The 22,109-nt window shown below is 40.8% G+C and overlaps 1 protein-coding gene across 1 annotated transcript in view; it reads right to left on the reverse strand.

Annotated features, from left to right (window-relative positions):
* Window positions 1-22,109, reverse strand: part of MCTP1 (multiple C2 and transmembrane domain containing 1) — a 1,082,102-nt gene that overhangs the window by 528,508 nt on the left and 531,485 nt on the right. Inside the window, exon 11 of the mRNA XM_040342284.1 lies at window positions 14,046-14,232. Coding sequence (XP_040198218.1) covers window positions 14,046-14,232 — 187 coding nt within the window. The remainder of the gene's footprint in view (window positions 1-14,045; window positions 14,233-22,109) is intronic.

Below are 22,109 nucleotides of genomic sequence, written 5' to 3' on the forward strand. Positions count from 1 at the left end.
AAAGCAATAACCTTTCCATCCGTGAAACAAGGTTTTGAAAAAAGGGAAGGTAAGAATATCTAGATTCAAATGAATACTAGATCCTTCTAGTAAATAAGGTTGGGTGAGGATGAAAATCACTCTACTTGTAAGAATAATTGCCAATACTGAAACTCTTGGAGGCTACCGCAACCAAGAACACCAATTCCTTGTTAAAGGATGAAGAGAAATATGGTGCATCGGCCCAAGGAGCTGACCCTGCAAGCCGACAAAACTAGAGCCAATCCTCCGAGTACAAGGGCGACCCAACTGGTGGACTTATACAAGGGGTGACGTGCATAACAGCCCGGACCAAAGAGTGTGAAGTAATCGACCTTTGGAAGCAAGGCCGAGATCGGATCCTTGATATAACTTAAGGCTAGCTCCGTCTCCTTTCCAAATGTAGGAAGGCAGGAATTGTACCTTTGACAAACTTCCACGGATGCCACCATCTGGTTTCACACCAGGAACATGGGCCTTCCAGACCGTAGTATATCTGGTCCTGGAGGCCAGCTCTCTTGTATGAATCAAGGGAATTGCCGCTGATTCTGAAAGCCCCGATCCTCGAGAATGTGGTCTATAATAGCCAGACCATTAATTCACCTGTTGCAAGGCAGAATGTAATACCCCCTGCAAAGTAGGCCTGGACAAGATGTAAGGGACTGTGGGTCCTCTACTACCACCCTTACTGTTCCTGCACCGAGAGGTCGTCAGGGTTATGCCGGAGTAATCAGGCCAGCTTCCGTTCTCCTCTAAATGTTGCATAGAAGCCACAAAAGTCGCGGCACTGGGGGGAGAGACACAACCAGTGACAACTGGTCCCCCCCCCTCGGATTACAAACACATCTGCCCCGCATGCGGGTGGATCCTTTATCCTTGACCCCAAGCTGTTCAATCTCTTGTTGAGCCTGGACGCCAATACATCTTATGTACAGGGTACTATTTCTGTGACATTTGACAGTCGGGGTGTAGAGGTCATTCTCCCGGAGACACTTGTTGATGGCTCCAGCGAATCGCCTGCCAATTCTGCATTTCATGAAATGACGAATGTCAATAGGCAAGGCACAAGCTCCTCCTTGGTAAATTAAGTAAATCACTAGTATGGCATAGTCTGATTGTACTCTGACAGAACCAACCTGCCACCTGAACGTTCAGGCCCCTAAGCCAGATGCTCCATCGGTAGCTCTAGCTGACAGATAAGGCTCCCTTGGAGCTTGACTACTTCCCCTGGGCCATGGTCTCTTCCTGACCTGGCAAACCCTTTTAGTTAAGAATCACCAAGAGGAATTCCAGCATATCTCTGGGACCTGGTTCTTTGGATAATGCTAGGTCAAGATCCACTCTTTCTAGGCCGACAAAATACTGTTTATAACAGCCCTGAATAAAAGTTAGTATAGGGAACTGTCTTGAATGAAGCCAGCATCTTCCCTAGTGCCTTAATCAAAAGGCCAAAAGTAAGGAACTGTTCCTTGCCGTGACCACATAGACCAGTTTTCTTATAGCGATGGTCTTGTCTGAGGCCAAAAAAACTCTCCTTTTTGGACTGCCAAACATACCCAGCTTCTTGTCAAATGAAAGAATGTATCTTTAGAGTTCCAGATACTTGACCATGCTGGACACCCTTAGGTCCAGCCATGCTACTGACTGACCCATCAGCAGGAGTTTGCTTCGGTATGCCATTACTGTTATACCCTGGGCCTACAGACCTGCTAGAGGCGGGCCCTAGCACCCTGACAACCCAGGCACGGAGGCTAACCCAAAAAGGGCAAGACCACCAACTGGAGATAGTGCTGTTCCCCTGCGAAACGCAGACAACCTCTGCAGACCCAAGTAAATAAACACATATGCAACTGGCTCCCCATGTGTGTATGTGGCAAGTGTTAAAGCCATATGCCTCAATGGAAGTGTGTGTACATGGCAGCGTGTGTTCCTGGAAGTATGAATTCATATAAATATGTTTTAAGAAAAACATGCATATAGCATGTGTGCTCTGGAACAAGCATATTGCAAGCAAGCATGCGATATAAACGTGTTATGCAACAATGTGCAACATGAACCCATGCAGACACGTATTTCTATGCAAACACAAGGAATCCTGTATTGCTTAATTAGGCCGCCATGTGCAACTTTAAAGTAATCATGCATCCTTATGCGATTTAGCATCTTCCATGCGATCAACATCTTATGCATTTTAAGCACTACTGTGCGGACAAGAACCCTTGTGTGACCAAGGACTCTTGTGTGACCAAGCACCCCTGTGCGATCCAGCATCCTTATGCACTCAAGCATCTTAATGCGACTTTAGGCATTTCTGTGAAACAAGCCTCTCTATGTGATCAAGTATCCTTGGGTAATCCAGGACGCTGTTGATCCGACAACCATGTGTGATCCAGCTTCTTTTTGCATTCAAGCATCTTTAAGCGATCTTTAGGCATTCTTGTAGAAACAAGCCTCTCTGTGCGACCAAAATATCCTCGAGTAATCAAGGACTTGGGTGATCGGGTAATCATGTGTGATTCAGCATTTTTATGCCTTCAAGCCTCTTTATGCGATTCTAGGCATTTCTGTGGAAACAAGCCTCTTTGTGTGACCAAATATCCTTGGGGAATCAAGGACTTGGGTGATCAAGTAATCATGTGTGATTCCAGCATTTTTATGCATACAAGCATCTTTATGCGAACTTAGGCACTTCTGTGGAAACAAGCCTCTCTGTGTGACCAAATATCCTTGGGTAATCCAGGACGCAGATGATCAGGTAACCATGTGTGATGCAGCATCTTTTTTGCATCCAAGCAACTTTATGCGATTTTAGGCATTTCTGTGGAAACAAACCACTTCTGTGTGACCAAACATCCTTGGGTAATCAAGGATTTGGGTGATCAGGTAACCATGTGTGTGTGATCCAGCATTTTTATACATACCAACATCTTTATGCGATTTTAGGCCTTTCTGTGGAAACAAGTCTCTCTGTGTGACCAAATATCCTTGGGTAATCCAGGACTTGAGTGATCAGGTAACTAGCATCTTTATGCACTCAAGCATTTCTATGCAACTCTAACAAACATGCAACACCATACAGACAGAAACATGTATCCTTATGCGATCCACAATAAAACATGCTTTGTTACTTGTTTTTATCCCACATGCATTCCAAACTCATGTATCTTATGCAACATGCGGACTGGTAAAAAGGAAGTTATCCTCTGTAGATGTGCGTTTCCTCAATTAAGAGACGTTAGCAATGTGTACCAGCAACTGTGCATCCCTCAGATGTGCATTTGGTTAGCCTGAAGCCGACACCAGGCTGAGGACCATATGGAGGTCTTACTAGCCACCTATAGGAAAACCTCTCTTTACACTCTAAGGAGAAGATAGAGGCTTTGGCCGAGTAGGCAGAGGGAAATTATATGCAGCATGAATCTCTGAAAAGACTGCAGGTGCAATCAGAACCTGTAGGGCTATTGATAGCTTCTCCTCGTTAGGCTGCAGCTCCTGTCTCCTGTCCTCTGACAGTGAACCTTCATCCCCAGCTCTTCTAATCCCTTTGTTTAAGGATTAAAGCAGGAAAAGGGACACACCCTGCTTTTTTTTTTTTGTTTTTTTTTTTTTTTTGTTTTTTTTTTTTTTTGCTTCTTGTGAGGATGCTGCGAACATAGCAGTTAACCTCTTGTAGAACAACAAATGTGATGCAAAAAACAAAACACATGCAGAGTGGCTGCAATGTTGGGGGAGGCTGCATTGATTGCCTGACAGGTCTGATGGCTCAATCTGTGAGCTGTCTCTACAGGGGAGAATAAGGGGCCACCAGGTTCAGGTGGCGATTCCTTTTTATATTCCTACCCCTGACCTTATTCAATGGGGAGACCAAAGTCCTAAGCTAAAAGCAGAGGAGCTTAACCCAGGTGCATCAACAGCTGAACATAGTCTGGCAGCAACAATGCCTGCTAATCTGCACAGCTAGATGCGGAGTAGGCGTCTTAGATGAATCTGTATCCAACTCACACAAGGCGCTTGCGTTTGTGTCCCCCTAGCTTTACAGAGCTCTGACATCTGGGCCTTTTTTAAGAGCCCTCTCTGCGACTGCACTGAGCCGGTGAGCACGTGCGACATGGTAGAGCCTGAAGCTGAGGAAGTGGGACGCACAATAGACCAGCTAACACTTAAGCTTCCGTCTTTGGAAAGCATGGTAAGCGAAAACATCAGGCATGTCTTTTACTGCCCATAGTAGTGGAAAAACAGATAAGACTTGCAGCTACTCATGGAAGACAATGCTTTGCATAGGATTAAGGGCATTTTTTTTTTTTTTTTTTTTTTATGTACCAGCCCCTTCAAGGGGGGATATATGGGTACTACAGCCATCCTGTCTGAACAGACATAGTGGCCCAGGCTACATGCCGGCTAGGGGAGGTATATGGGTGCCCTGAGCCATCCCGTCTCAAAAGACATTGTGGTTTACATTGCCCATGCATAAAAACATAATATAGGCGAGACCCATAGTCCCCTACAGAAGACCTACTGTCGAACCAAGTCCCGTAGGTCCCTCTCTTACCTTTCCACGCTGCAGGGTATTGCCAAGCAAGAGGCCCAATCTTCCCCCTTCACCGTGGGTATAGTCCTAGACCTTCAGGGACCGGGGTCCATGGCAGGAACACCACACCCCTGGACCTATATAGCACCCTGGCAGCAGAAAAAACATTTGGTCCTTAGAAGGCACAAAGTTCTGGAACCCAGGATCCAGCCCTCCGCAGAGAGGCATTATAGGCTAAACCTCGTTCTTCGTACCGAGGCCCGGGTACCGTCCACTTTGGCTATGAAGCACCTTGGACGGATCCGGATTTATGGAGGCTTTTTACATCCAGCATGGATCCCTCCAGTGGAGCTCCTAAGAGCACATGTTAACTCGTGACCAACACCTTAGACACTGATGAAAAAACTGAGGAACTCCCAGTAGGGGAGGGGTTATATAGGGAGGAAACTTCCTGTTTAATTGATTACACCAGTGTCCATCACCTGAAGGTAGACTCTATAACCCACATGTAATGGCTATGCAGCTCTGTGTCCCGTGATGTACGATAAAGAAATAAAAATAAAAAATCTGACAGGAGTCAAAACCTTTCCTTATTCTTTCCAAAATAAAAAGTTCTACTTTAAGCTAGGTAAACATGGATCAAAAATCAGCCGGTTCAACAGGGGCCTGTTGAATTCCAAGCTGTGTGCATCCCTACTGGTTTGACAGAAGTTGATTATTAAATTGACTTCTGTCAAACAGTCCTGTTTGAAAACTTTCTTAAGGCCCTTTTCATACAGGGAAGATCAGTAATCTCCCCTAATCTCCCCGATGGGGGATCGGATGAACACAGACCGTCTGTCCGTGTTCACCCGATCCGATCCACCAGACAGATGGAAGAGTAGGTTTTTCCTCCGTCACACTTTGGCGAATCGGAGTGGGTCGGATGTCAGCAGGCATGTCACCGATGACATCCGCGGCTCCATAGAGGAGCACGGAGCGCCCGTTCAGGTCCGCCAAATAAACTGGCAGGCGGACCTGAACGGGCCGCCCGTGTGAAAGAGCCCTTAGTCAGCGGCTTGCAGCCAATCAGCTGCAGTGATGATCAGTGTATTTTGACAGAAGACAATAAAAGGGCAGGGAGGTTTCCCCTATCTACCTCACTTGTGTGGATGGGGGAATCTGTTTTTTTTTTTTGTTCCACCCACCATGGAACAAAAGAAAACGAACCAGTGTTGCTGAGGAATTCTGAACTAAAGAGGAAATAAGAGGAGGAGTTTTAGGAGGCGGAATCAGAACAGAAATCACAGTTTGCAGGCAGCAAGGTTCCATGGGATATATAGTTCTTAGAATTTTAAAGTAAATAGTGGGGGGGAGAAGCTGCAAAGCATGCAGGGAATTCAGGAATGAGATGGTCAGATGACAGGCAGCTCACAGCACAAAACATTTTTTTAAGTAAGCTTATATTGGATTGGCAAACATAAATATTGTTTGTATTGCTATTACAATGCTGATGTTATAAAATGTGTAAAATGTGAAAATAGGTTTCTTTTAAATTTGTGTCCAGTGCTAAACTACACTTGGCCTGCTCCATACTTGATGACACTTTTCAGGCATAGACCAGTAAAAATAATACAGATATATTCATCCTCTCCCAGGAGTTGTCAGGAAAATGCAGGCAGAAGGCGGGTATGAGAAAGCTGCCCCAGGCCCCTACTTGAACATTACTGGTTTACATGCTAATGTAGACTACATATAATAGCATATAGTATATAAGTCATACTGTATTAGTTGAACATACATTGCTTCAGTAAATTGCTTTCTAACACACTGTGCCCCAAGACCATACAGAAGAAGCCAGAAAGTACTGAAAACATCTTCATCATAGTGATAAGTCTACATCTAGCAAACATAAGACCCCTTATAAAGATAATTTGGATCTGTGATCTGCACAATAGAATCCATTACAGAATGAGTTTTAATAGAGCTGGCCAATGTAAAAACAGAATTTTTGCGGTGAATGTTCCAATGCTCCAATGTTAGTTAATAGCTGAGATGTGCATAATACTGTTCATTTACTAAAAACTTTGAATGGTTAAATAATTTTCCCCCCAAAAAAATATAATGATGTTTCTGTTCTCATTGGAAATATTGTGTTTATTTCTTGTACTGGTGAAGGTAAATTTCCCCAGAAGACACACACCAATTAACTCAATGCACAATGAAAATAATTATGGCTGGACTCCCACTTTAATGTCTTGCTTACTTTTATTAAAAAAACGTCCTTGTGGATTGTCTCTGCTGGATTGTCCATAGGACTAAATATAGAATCCAGCATGGAGAAAGGTTATCTTTAGAGAAAACAGAGAACGCAAATAACGGTTACAATGTAATATGACATTTAGGGTTTTCTACATTTGCACGACAAAGATGTATACTGTTCTAGGTGTAAATTTGAAGCATAGATTTTGATCTTCCGGTTTTCCTAATGAGAAAACAACAGGACATATTTAATATTATAATGTGGAGCACAAAGTTCTTCATTATCTGACCTTTCAAACTAGCCTAGTATGTCAACAAAAATTTTAAATTGCCTGTAATAGATTACAGTATACTGATATTTTTGCACTAGGTTATTTAAAAAAAGAGTCTGTCCACCCAAGATCATAAATTGAGTTAGTTGCGCCCCCTGTCATCTTCATCTGAGTGGCCATTCTTTCTGGCACAGTAATATTACATTACAGTGAATACAGTAAAATAAATGAGTATTGTGTTTTTCACATGAGGAGAGTGGCACACCATGATTGGAGACATGTTGAACAGAGAGCTCCAAAGAAATACCTAGCCATGTGAATCCTCACAAGATATTAGAAACCAGCATGTAAAAAAATTAAAAAGCTGGCTGGATGGCCCAGGTTGAATGTGCACTGACAACATTAGCAAGGGAATCTACAAAAATTAAAGGAAATATATGTTTCTATAAACATGGTGATATTCCTTTCAGACATTGATATTATCTCAGTATTTACATGGTGATATCCTCATTTTGGAGATTTGTTTCCCAAACTTTTTTCTACTTTTCCCAAAAGAAAACAGAATGTGAGGAAAAGGGGATAGGACTGTTTCAAGGCCCCCTTTTCCTTATGGGATTCTTGGCAGGAGCAGTTTTCAGGTTCCCCTTTAGTTTAAAAAAGCGGGAAGGCTTAGGATTGGTTAGTTAGCTAGTTGCTAGGGTAAAATTCCTGAGCTTAGGATAAGTCATTGGGTCAATCAAGCAGGAAAGCTAGGGATTGGTTAAATTTGTCTGGTTACTGAGGAACAATTTGGGGTCTCCTGGGCATGGGATAGGTCAATTGGGGTCAGCTGACCCCATAGAACTTTCCAGAACCTTGAGGGGTCCCTATTAAATGGGTCAGTTCAGGAGGTCTGGGGCCAGTCGTTCTGAAGAGGATCATTCAGCGGCTATACTATGTGGAGAAGTCCACTTTGTAATTTTGGCAAAGGGGGACAGTTTTGGCATGGATTAATTTAAAGGCAGTTTATTGTCAGCTTGAGTCGTAGTGGCTGAGCTGGATGTATGTGAATATTTGGTGGAGTTATATATTTTAAATAGTTATGATGATGTTAGAAACCAATAGTATACGCCGCGGCCAAATTTTATCCAAAAAAAATAATAATAATATATATATATATTTTATGAAGTTCTTGTTATATGTATTTATTAAATAAATAAAATAATTTTATTTAAGGAATATGATTGTGTTTATTTTGGTATGTCCAGGCATCCTGCCTAAAATCCCATATTCTTTCAATATAAATAAAATATAATAAAAACAATCACACATGATGGGAGTAAAAATATGCAGCAGATTTAGTTGCTTGGAAGTCTTTAAAAGGACAGGCAATTATTGAATTTGTAGGTTTTCAGCTGGCAGCAGTAGCATTTCACGGTACTTGTGTAACTATGGCTGTCTGCCCCTTTAGGGCTTGGGCACTGCACAGCCCAGGCATTACGGCAGCACTGCAGGGTGCCTCTATTTCACACAATGGCCGAGGGGGGATGTTGATTGGCCCCAGTGGTAGCAGGACTAAGCCTCACCTCCTAGTGTAAGCAGGAGAGGGAAATGGCGTGCAGCCTGGGGGGAGAATGTGATTGGCCCTATTAATGGCCTTGGAACTTAGTCCTGCCTATGGGTGTCAGACAGTCTTCTGGGGAAGGCAGCTTTCCAAGTGGCAGAGAGGAAGGAATCCCTGCATAATTACAAGGGTGTGAGAGACAACTGATGGTGGACACAGAGGGTAAGGTGACCTGCCAGAAGCAACCGAGAAAGAAACCCTAGGTACTTGCGAAACCCAGATATTGTGGCCTACAACACCCACTGCCCTTCACTGGTCTATGTGGACCACCATGGAGAGAGCATTACATGTGGACCCCCCCACAGACCCAGGACTAAGAAAGTCCAGAGAGGGGAAAAAGTGAAGGCTCCACTCAGTTTCAGGCAATACCTTTTTACTGGAGGTATAGAGGACAAACACCAACCCTGTTTATTTCATTGTATCACTGTAGCCCAATTATTGCCATTGATATGATGGACTATTGAGTCCAGTTACAGGGCAGGTCATCACTGGAAATGGAAGGAGAGCTCAACATTTCCATTCTCTCCTGGGATGGGGAATAGTGCTACACTATATAGAATATATCTGGTTTATAAATAATAATAGTGTATGTAAGCCAAAACTTTGTGTTTCATCTTTAGAGTAGACAAGGGTTGACACTTCAAAGTCATTTATACTTTCCTTGTTCTGCTTAAAGAAACTTCCCTTCACATCCTGTCCTGGAGATGCAACAGAAAATTGCTGGCAATCTCTCCAAAGTTAACACAGTTAACATGTTTGAGAGTTGTCTTAAGAACATGTGTGCCCATTGGAGAATTGCCCCTCACAGCTTGCTCTGATGATGACTAAATAAGTTTGGATATCCGTTCATTTTCCTCAGTAACAACGATCACCAGGTCAAATAAAGGACTGAATCATGCCAGCAGGGACACAGACCGCAATAAAAACATGACAAAGGTTCTAACCCTTTCCCATTCTAATCTACGATGTATGCCTTCACATACACTTTCATTACTAATAGTCAGAATTTGAATGAGCTATTTTTTAAGTATTAGAAAATAGAATATAGAAAGAAAGTTGTAATAAGTATCAACCTGAGAATCAAACTTTGAACCAGCAATTAAAATGTCAGTTTCTGCCCTGGGCACCACCTCTAGACGGCAGCAGGTAATGACATTGTACTCTTGCCTCATGATAACCTGCTGAGCAAGCTTTAGGCTGCACGTGTCTTGTTCCCGGGCTACTGTATCTTGCCTCTTTACTTGTGCCACTCTCCACTGTGTAAGGAATTTCATATGGCACGAGGCCAAGGGCGTTAAAGCCTTCTAGCCATGATTTCTGTCATAATATTGCAGCTTCAACTATCTAAATACACCACTTTCAGTCTCCATTAGTTTCCTGAATAAAAGGTTTTGTTTAGCCGTGCTAAGTCACCTCTATTAAAGTGTGTTTATGATAACGCTATTGGAGTATAAGTTGTTCGAGCATTAGCAGACAGCTGATTCAGTGGAGATAGCCTGAATAAATTTACCAAGGTGCACATCCAGCTAATCTGTTTGAAGAATATTGTACGGCATTAGTACCAGCACTTCATGTTATCTGCGCTGACTGATAAGGCACATCTTTATTAAATTCAGTTATTGAAAGGATTCCAGTCAGGGAGTAGAAATATTTTATAATCTGGGAGAAAAAAAAATTAAGCATCTCTTTGTTAGGCAGACTTTGGTTTAATGGCTGAGTGTCTAGAGAAGGCTTCTAAACACCTGCAGTACTGTACAATAAAAGCTTTGTGATATTAAGTGGAAATAGCTTTTTCTCCACTCTTACAAGCCTACTTTTAGCGATAGTCTTTGCAGCCAAACACTGGTGTTAGAGCTCCACTTGCTGTCTGTCTGCTGGAAGTGCTCACCTCTACTCTTCTGTACTCCTTCTCTAAAGGGAATTATGTCATAAAGTCGTTGACATAAAATAGGCCTAAAACAAGTATTGGAAGAATTTTGTTCCTGTGCTTCAAAATATTATTGCAGAAATGACCGATTATGCTTTGTCAATGTATGTACAAGTAAACATGCCAATACAACCACAGGTATACTGTGGTGTAAATATTTGTATATATCCTATAGAAATTACCTCTAAATCTGAGCTTAATCAGACCCTATCTGGGTACCTGCTTCTTACAGCTAAATTGAATATTACAACCTAATCTATAAGCAGCTATTACCTTTTGTACACCCCCCCCCCCCCCTTTAGAATGTAAGCTCTATGAACAGGGCCCTCCTGTACCTTCTGAATTGAACTGTACTGTAATTGTGCTGTCTCCCCTCTACACTGTAAAGTGCTGCGTAAACTGTTGGCGCTATATAAATCATGTATAATAATAATAATAATAAGTAGACAATAATATTGCAAATGTTTCTGAGTAAAGTCTCGTACACACGACCGAGTTTCTCGGCAAAAACCAGCAAGAAACTTGGGAGGAAACCGGTCGTGTGTACATTTTCGTTGAGGAAACTGCCGAGAAACTCGACGAGCCAAAAAGAGAGCAAGTTCTCCATTTCCTTGACGGGAATGGAGAAAATTGGCTTGTCGAGTTCCTTGACAGCCTAACAAGGAACTCGACGAGGAAAACTATATGTTTCGCCCGTCGAGTTTCTCGTGTGTACGAGGCTTAATACCTTTTGCTTCACTTTTCGTAAACTATTGACTTGTATTGTTATTTAATGGTCACTGTTATAGATAGATAGATAGATAGATAGATAGATAGATAGATAGATAGATAGATAGATAGATAGAATAATTAAAAAATAAAAACACAAGATTTTCACAGTTTGGGACAGGTTGGTAAATATGATACGCTTAAAGCAGAGTTCCACCCATTTAAAAGTCAGCAGCTACAAAAAGTTTAACTGCTCACTTTTAATAAACAGACACCCACCTTTCCCATGGTTCAGCGATGCGGCCACCCAAAGCCTTTGCTTCTCTTCCCCCTCCTCTCTGTGGTGCCGGCTTTGCAAGTGTGAAGCCACAGCCGGGTGCGCACTGCACATGCACGAGCCACGCTGTGCGGTATGAATGACCGGACAATCTTCTGGGACCTGTGATGTGTTCCAGAGGATTGCAGGGAGGGAGGTGAGGTGAAGTTCATTCCGGCGCCATGGTGCCAGGAGAAGAAGTGGGAGCTTGGTACCAGTAAAAACTAGGTACCCGCTCCCTGCCCCCCCCCAAAAAAAATGACATGCCAAATGTGGCATGTCAGGGCGTCACGAGTACTTAAAGCGGAAGTTCAATTTTTGGGTGGAACTTCACTTCAAATATAAAAATGGTTTTGTTTATAAGACTTTGGACATGATGCGTACCAAAGGTATATGTAAATGTGAGTGTATGATGGGTATTTATGTAAAATGTATGTAATATGCATTTGAGCATTTATTTATTATTTTCTAACATATTTTGAAACACTAAAACTATAGAAAACTCTATTATACTTAAATTCTTCTGTAAGATACGGCAACATAAGAAAGAGAAATCTGAATCTCATAAAATTAAAGGAGTTGTAAAGAATTATTTTTTTTTTCATCTTAATGCAATCTATGCATTAAGGTGAAAAAACATCTGATGATGCCACCCCCCCCGAGTCCCCGTTTTACTTACCTGACCCCTCGAAAGTCCTGTGCGCGGTCCCGAGATCCTCTTCGCCGCTCAGTCTGGCCGCTGATTGGCTAGAGCGGATGGATTGAGAGCAGCACAGCCATTGGCTGGCGCTGCTGTCAATTAGATCCAGTGACGCGGAGCGCTGAGGGGCGGGGGCGAGTGATACAGTGAGCCGCTATGGGCGCTCACTGTATCACAGGAGCGTGCCCGCTATTACTCACCACCATGCGAGCTCTCTCGCATGACTGTGGTCAGTACTTGCGGGGAGGACCAATAATTCCTTTACTAACCCTTTAATAAAGCATGGCCCATTCACACAGGGGCAACACGACTTCCAGCACGACTTTGGAAGGCAAATTGGACACAACTTGAGTATGAATCATCAGGGAACTTACAAGGCAACTTTAAGTTGCCTCCAGGACAGTACAAGGCAACTTCAAGTCGCCTCCAGGACAGGAGGCTTTCCAGTGGCCAATCAAACAACAATCAGCTCAGTGGGAAGGAGGGGGGAGGGGTTTGCCTGAGAAATGTATGTTATCTTCCTGTATTGTTGCTTCAGTTAAGACAGTGATCCGACTTCCATTGAAATCAATGGGTACAAGTTGCCCACAAGTTGCCTAGAAGTCGGATTGAAGTAGTACAGGAACCTATTTTGAAGTTGGAGCGACTGCAGTAGTGTGCATTAAGACGGCTCCATTCACTTATATTGATTTTCTCATGCAGCACGACTTGGGGCGACTTGAAGTCAGATCCAAAGTTGTCCCTGTGAGAATGGGCTCTCAATAAATAACTTTTAACTTAACTTAATAAATAATAATAAATATAAGTACTTAATAATATTAAAAATACCCCACACATTGATATACACTGGAACTTATGCTTTTATTAGAAACCAGCATGTAAAAAAAATTAAAAGGCCCAGGTTGAATGTGCACTGACAGAATAAGCAAGGGAATCTACAAAAATTAAAGGAAAGATACGTTTCTATAAACATGGTGATATTCCTTTCAGACATTTATATTATCTCAGTATTTACATTGATATCCTAATTTTTGAAGATTTGTTTCCCAAACCTTTTCTACTTTTCCCAAAAGAAAACAGAATATTCTTTCAATATAAATTAAAAAAAATAAAAACAATCACACATGATGGGAATAAAAATATGCAGTAGATTCAGTTGCTTGGAAATCTTTAAAAGGACAGGCAATTATTGAATTTGTAGGTTTAAAGCTGGCAGCAGTAGCCTGGCATGGCAAAGTACTTAATAAATAACTTTTAACTTAACTTAATAAATAATAATTAATAAATAAATAAATAATAATAAAATATAAGTACTAAATAATATTACAAATATTCCACACATTGATTTACACTGGAACTTATGCTTTTATTTTTTTGAATAATTTGAATTCTGATAAATGATTTCCAAATGCACACAGTTTATAGAAGAAATAGCTGTATATATTGCTGTACTACATATGGTACTAAGTGATCCTACTCGCTGTACTTTAACTTTAATCATCTGAAATATTAGTGTAACTCCCCTCAGCAGTGGGGTTTAATAGCCTGCATTTAAAGCTTTAATCATGGCCATCCAGACTGTATTTTGTGTAGATTTGGAAATACAGGGTACTGCACTTACTAAACTGCTGCATGCAGTCGCAATTAATTATAGTCTCTGTTAACTGTGACCGTTCTGTTTTTAGTAGCCACTAAAGCATCACCTGAAAGACATCTAATTGGTATTACGTACATATCTCCGCAGAATCTCCTCGCGCTCTTTTTGATCTTCTAAGCAGCTGACATGGAGGTCAGAGATGCTGATGGCAGATGAGGCTGTCAGAGTCACCAGCAGAACCAGGCAACCTTCCCCTTCTTCCAAATTCAGCTTCAGTTTGTGAGTTTGTTCTTTGCTCAAGGCCGACAGGTCAACTTGGCACCTAGAAGCAAACATTTCAAAATCAGCAAGTGTCTCTCTTCACCCCAAAAAAATAAGATGGGCCTAACATAGCCCATGTAAAGCCAACAGTACGACACATCAGATGGGGGATTTGTATATTTGCGATCTGCTACCCTGAGTCAGAAAGTTGCATTTAAATAGTAATACTGCATAAGCCCAGCCGTTACATAGCTCAGTCAACCATGTAGAAGAAAAGGAATTGAAAAAACCTATTCATTTCAGAGAATGAAGATCATACGGCGAGGTGTTTGCTCATTTCTGTTACACATAATGAAGGGGCTGGTTCATTCTCTAACAAACTCTGAACTGCGTGCTCTAAAATATCTGCAGTTAATGTATTTCAGGTGAAAAGATCTGCTTATTCAGTAAAGCTGTGCAAAGAACAATATTAAATTTTGCAGCCAAATTGGGATCATTTGTAATATGTCCACACTCACATAGAAAGACTTGCAGCTTGCCTTTTTGAAAGTTCTTTTCTGGAACTTTCAGTGAGGATTTTTTTTTCTTTTTTCTCTTTGTTATGAGGGGATGGGGATGGGAAGCTGTGTTTACCATGATTAACCCTCTCTGGAGGCAGATAACTCATCAGTTGTATTAGATTTGAACACTATGGGGTTGATTTACTAAAACTGGAGAGCGTAAAATCAGGTGCAGGTCTGCATAGAAACCAATCAGCTTCCAGGTTTTATTGTCAAAGCTTAATGCAACAAGCAGAAGTTAGAAGCTGATTGGCTACCATGCACGGCTGCACCAGATTTTGCTGTCTTCAGTTTTAGTAAATCAACCTGCCTGTCTTAACAAAAGGTTAAGGGGTTTAGGAGCCAGGCTTCCCTATTGTATGCTAATGAGAACTAGACTTAGCCAGTGCACAGCCCAGCTATTGGGACAGATCACAATGAGCTAGCTGAGAAATGCTTGCAGTCAGCCATGACACTTTCTCTTTAGAAACATCTAAAAGGTAGGATATATATATATATATATATATATATATATATATATATATATATATATATATATATATATATATATATATATAGATAGATAGATAGATAGATAGATAGATAGATAGATAGATAGATAGATAGATAGATAGATAGATAGAAAGATATAGATATATAGATACAGCCATATAGATAGATATATACTTATATATATATATATATTTTTTTTTTTTCATATATGACACTTTCTCTTTAGAAACATCTAAAAGGTAAGATATATATATATATATAGATAGATATAGATATATAGATACAGCTATATATATATATATATATATATATATATATATAAATATATATTCATATATGATTAATGAATAGTAACACATAACAAACATATTATGGGGTTTTGACTACAAAAGTGGAAATGCATATTAAAATGCATTTGCAACCAATCATATTTTTCTTTAATGAAAAAGGAATTATGATTGGATGTTGACACTCCCTATTTTGCTAAGATTATGAAATTATACCAATACTTTTTATACGAATACTTTTTGGGGATGATGACCATTATAGACAAGCTGCTTCATTTAATTAAAAATATTTGGAAGGGAAATGCAGACATGCTAGCATTTTATACCTCCAAACAATATTAACCACAGACCTAAAACTCATTTAGCTGTTCAAGACAGAGCAATTGCAAAGCTTTCTCAAGGCGAATTATTTACCCTTTATGTGAAATGCAGGACATTCCCTCTCCCAGAACCTTAATGCATAGCTAACCTTTTTTTTCCATAAAAACGCCAATTGAATTTAAAGAGAAAAATAATGTGGTGACTGCAAGGCCAAAGGATTGGGATAAATAGGGAAGACATGAATAAATATGTTTTAAAGACTGGCAATTGAAAGGCTATAAAAGCAGACACATCAAAGGTTTAAAAATCTTACATGCTCACACTAACACTTGTTAATAGGTTGTACTATAATCTAGATACAGTACATAAATAATTATACCAAGGTATTCTGAACAATAATAAAGCGCTTCATATCCAATATCATTTAAATATCTAGATATATTTGTTGGTGATTTAACATGTATTTATCATACTGAGTATATAGGAATTGGGCCTTATTTAGGTGGATAAATATGCACATCAGAGGTTCAGCTTAACCATTTGAGTATCCGCCTGTATACACCCCTACATTACCAGGTAATTTTTCAGTTTCAATGCTGTAATGGTTTTACTGACGATTACTCTGTAATGTAACACTGTACCCAAATACATTTTCTTACATTTTTGGAACAGATAGATCTTTCCTTTGGAGGTGTATAATAATAAACTAATTATTTTTATTTTTTACTATATGAAGGAAAAAGGAACAAACATTTAAAAAAAAAATATTCTGTTTATAAAACATCAAAATCCCAGAACAGCACCAAACACCACCAAAATGACCCTATTTTTTATTGGAAACTAGCTGAATACCCGGCGTTGCCCGGTCTTCCTATCTTAACCTTTTGGGGAGGAAAATCATAGTAATATAAATATACCCATCTTTTATATAAGAGTGTAGGTAAGGGTTAATTTAACTGTCATATATTTTTATTTGGCATATAAGTAATATGTGTACCAGGTATTATTGAAATATCTCCAGGCGTACAGAAGTTACCGTATTTTCCGGCGTATAAGACGACCCGGCGTATAAGACGACCCCCTAATTTTCCAGGAAAAATTTTGATTTTGGGATATACTCACTGTATAAGACTACCCCCTTCTTACTGTCTTTCTGGAAGCTGAGGGGTAGCCAGAACCGCTGACAGAAACAGGCTTTTTCAAATCTCACTGTGCCATTACATTACATTACTCACTGTGCCATTACATTACATGCCCAGACTGTGCCATTACATTACTCACTGTGCCATTACATTACATGCCCAGACTGTGCCATTACATTACATGCCCCCACATTGCCATTGTGCCATTACATGCCCCCACATTGCCATTGTGCCATTACATGCCCCCACATTGCCATTGTGCCATTACATGCCCCCACATTGCCATTGTGCCATTACATGCCCCCACATTGCCATCACTTGCCCCCACTGTGCCTGAACTTGTTGCCCCCCCCAGTGCATTAACACTCACTTTTTTCCCCAGCGCTGACAGTCCCCCATGCTGCGATCGCGATCGTGAAGGATTTCAAAGCCGCGCCTTCACTGCAGAGTGTTCTGTGATAGGATGAACAAAAATCTTCCCAGCAGCGCCTCTGTTATGTTTCCCGCCTATCACGGACGTCTTCTCATCTCGTCCGAGGATGAGAAGGCATCTGTGATAGGAGGAACAAAGAACAGAGGCGCTGCTGGGAAGATTTTTGTTCATCCTATCACAGAACACTCTGCAGTGAAGGCGCGGCTTTGAAATCCTTCACGATCGCGATCGCAGCATGGGACACTGTCAGCGCTGGGAAAAAAGTGAGTACTGAGACTGTACCCGGCGTATAAGACGACCCCCGACTTTGGATGCATTTTTTTGCATCCAGAAAGTCGTCTTATACGCCGGAAAATACGGTATGTGGGAACATACATTTCCCATTGATTTGCATGGGACTTTAAACAAAAACCCCGACCCTCACAAATGGGGGTAGTTAAAGGATAAATTAACTATCCTATAGTTTAAGTGGACAAATAAGTAACATGTGACCAAGTGTTATCGAAATATGTACAGCCGTTTGGAAGTTATGAAGTAACATGTATTTCCCATAGAGTTGAATGGGACTTTAAAGAAAAACCCCGACCATGGCAAATGGGGGTGGGTAAGGGTTAAACCACCTATCCTATGTTTGTTGCTGACATATAAGTAACATGTGTGCCAAGTTTCATGTTAATATCTTTAGCCGTTTGGACGTGATGCTGGAACATACATACATACACACACACACACACGCGTTGAGTTTTATATATATAGATTAAGAAACATATTACGGTGGTTATACCATATCTTGGACAGAGGCAGGATGAAGATAAGATGTACAGCTCACACTGGGGTCAAGGGTTAAAACAGATCATCTGCTACCTTTACACTCTTTTGTGGATTTTTTTGAAAACTTAATAAACCATATTCCTCAAATGCATCAAATTAATTATCAAATTAATTAAACTCCTTTCTGCTGCCTACTCTCCGTTCATTAAATCTTTCATTAATAAAATCCTCCTTTTACCCCTTCCTTCATTATGAGACAAAGCAAAGGGTTCATAAAAGTAGAGGCTTTCTGTGTTTACATTTGTGATTTCTGTGATTGGACATCACAGTGATCACAAGGGCACAGAGCCACTCTCACTGGCATAATGTCTTTTGCCCGTGATCTGCACTATTGACTGCGAGACCTAAAAGGTGCTCCAGAAATGTACATCCTACCCACTTGTTTATCAACTAATCGAGTTAGTAAGGTGTTTAAAAGTAATGCATAGGCATTCAAGTGTTTATTTTGTTATTATTTTTCTGGACATATGTGAAAAATCAGATGTGTGCTACTGTAGTATTTGAAAAACATATTGCTTCATTCACAAAGCGTAATACATAAGACTAATGCCCCGTGTACACACAAACGGAATTTCCGATGGAAAAAATCCGATGGACTATTTCCATCAGATTTTCCAATCGTGTGTAGCCCCATCTGAGTTTTTTCATCAAAAATTCAGATGAATTCTATCGATATTTAGATATAGAACATGTTCTATATTTTTCCGATGGAATTCCGTTGGAATTTCTGATGTGATTTGGCCGGGCAAAAGCCCGAACGTGTGTACACAGCATAAGGCAGTTTATAGTCACGTTACCAGAATTTTCAAATCTTAATTGTACCCAACTGAAAATACCTATTACTATTCTGTTGTGTTAGCTTAGTGAACTGTTCCTCTTGTGTCCTGCGTATGGTTTGTAATTAGAAAAATGGGGGCAGTCATATTTGCTTGTTACATTCTCACTCTCTGTTTCTTGCTCGGCAGTGCTACATAGTAGTTGTGCTTTACTGTTTCTTGTTAAAATTAAAGTTTATGAAGGTAAATAAAGGATCACAATTTTTTTTTCTGTATTAGCAGACATCTTAATGCAACATCTTGTTTTTTTTTTAAAAGATAATTCACACCCCATAGGTGGCTGGCCCACTAAAAGTAATCCACTACTCATGGGCTGATATTTGGATGTTGTTAATGGCTAAGTTTAGCTTTTCTGACATAATTTCACAAATAAAAAAAAGCCTTTTCAAAGGCAGCTTACACTATCCATGGCAGCTTTGAACCTTCACTTCTCTGTTCAAAGTGTTAAAAAATGCTTTCTGAGCCCTGACTTTCTATAGCATCATGAGACCTTCCATGAAATTTCATATCCCATCAAGCACTGCGTTACTGCATCACAGAATACAGTGTGTTTCTGTGGACCATGCCTCCCTTATTAATATATTACCTCTTTCTTTATTTCCAACCACTTTCCTACATCTTCCTTTACAGTGGCCATATAGTGTACAATCTGATTGTACAATCTCCTTTAGATCTACCATCAACTATGTAATGCAATGCTCACTAGAGGCACATGAGTAAGCACATTCATGGGAAATGCATAGGGCAGACATTTTGTATGTGATGTCACACTGTAACGTCCCTTCGCTCTGATGTAAGTTCACAAGTGGTACTGTTTTTTACATATATATGGTGGATCGCTATTGTTTTTAGTGATTGCTCTGTTGCTGCAGTCAATCTTTTCAATAAATACTACACTATATGGTTTGTACTATCCATGTTGTCCGGTGGTATTGTTTGAGTGACGGCACAGTGTCCCCTGAGGAGGAATAGGCTGTGAGTGAGGAAAGTGAACTCACGGAGTGAAGGTTTGATGCCGGCTTCCATCCATGTTACTATGCTTGTCGGCTGCATACTTGTGCGCACTGCAAGGGGGTGGAGGTTCTTTGAGCATGCGTGCACACTGAAAGTCACCATTTGTCACGGGTGTTTACCTCTATCAAAAAATATTTTGTTATAAATGACTACACTATATGATTTTCATTATTTCATGGCAACCTATTGGGTGTGAGATTGTGACATATCGAGGAGAAGAGCATAAAACAAACTATTAAAATAAGAGGATGATTATATATTGATTATTGAAAGTGTTTGTGCTGTGCTCTTGCTTGAGACAGCATTTATTTCTGGTGAGTTGCCACTTCTTCTATTTCCTGTGTATGGAGAAGCGCTGTCATGGATGAATTATGGCGACACAGATGAATTGCCAATAATCACTTGGAACATTTGTTTTACCTTATTTATTTTTGAATTGTTGTTTTTTGTAATTATAGCCCTGCAATTTTTTAAATTTGGTTATGTAGTGCAAGGGCCTGCCTGATTTCATACAAATTGAATAGATTGTTCAGGTGGGTTCTCCAATTACATCGTTTTGGTAAATCCAAAGGAAACTGTACAGAGATTGTACATTCAGATTGCATAGAGTATGGTCATCTTTATACAAGTACATAGGAGGGAGCCATTTAGCTGTCAATGTTCTTGTAATCAAGGGCCAGGTCAGGGAGGTGTAAACAAACCAATGAGATATTTTGCCACATTGTGGTTGTCACTTTCTTTACTGTGTTTGTTGTGTGTTTTTTTCACTTGAGAACATGCATGTTTGCTTCCGTGTTTGGGGTGCTGTTAACAATTAATGGTGCCAAAAGTGCAACTAATTCATTTTAGGCCATACACTATACAAAAATATTGTACAATCTCCTTTAGATTTACCATAACTTTATAACAGAAGGACCTATTTATCCAATCACTCTGTATCCAATCAGGCAGGATCTTGCACTACATAGCTGATGGTAGATCGAATGGGTATCGTACAATCCGATTGTATAGTGCATGATGAGTATTACACTCTTCCAGGGACACACTTCAGTACCAAAGCTTTGCTCCACATAGGCTGTTATGTGACTGCTCAGTTCCTGCACATGCTGCCAAATGTACGATCTATGCAAGAAGGTACACAACAATTTATCAGTAGAGGAAGAGACTGGCTGTGTATTTAGTGAGAACAGTGCTCACTGACATTGATTGCATGTGAGTATAGGGTATACTGGGTGGGAGCAATTACCTGGAGGGGGGGTGCAGGGTATGTGTTAATGAGGTCAGCTGCTGAACTACTTCCTTAGTTCACTAACAATTTTCCTGTCCAAATACCAGGACAAATACTAGCAAGTACTGGAGGAGTTTTCTATAGAATAACCTGGAGGCTGAGGTATGCCTGTTCTAGAATATAAAGAAAGGTATTTATTTTCTGCAATAGAGGTACATTAACCACCTCCCCGCCTGCGCTATAGCTAAATAATGGCTACAGCGAGACCCTTAATTGCCGGGAGGGTGTCAATAGATGTCCTCCCGTGCATGAGCTGCCTGCGCGCCCCCTGCGGGGTGAGTGTGGCGTGCTCTGTGATCACTGAGTAGATGAGACCCCTTAGCAGGTGATAAGCTCTCAGCCGAAGACAGCTAATCACATGATGGAAACAGAAGATCGGTAATCAGCTGATAGTGTGAGGGGGAAAAAAAAGCAGATCACCAGCTTCTGACAGAGGGACATCGGTCCCGAACAGCTGCTCTGCAGTGCCACCTGCCAGTGACCACCAGTGCCACCCAAAGGTGCATATCAGTGCCACCTATCAGTGCCCCCCAGTGCCACCTATCAATGCCCACCATTGCCACCTATCAGTGCCCATCAGTGCTGTCAACAAGTGCCTATCAGTGCCTTATCATCAGTGCCAACTATCAGTGCTGCCTATCAGTGCCGCCTATCAGTGCCCATCAGTGCCACCTATCAGTGCCCATCAGTGTCACCTATCAGTGTCGCCTACCAGTTCCACCTATTACTGCCCT

The sequence above is a fragment of the Rana temporaria genome, chromosome 1 (assembly GCF_905171775.1).
Source record: "Rana temporaria chromosome 1, aRanTem1.1, whole genome shotgun sequence".
Lineage (NCBI taxonomy): Eukaryota > Metazoa > Chordata > Amphibia > Anura > Ranidae > Rana > Rana temporaria.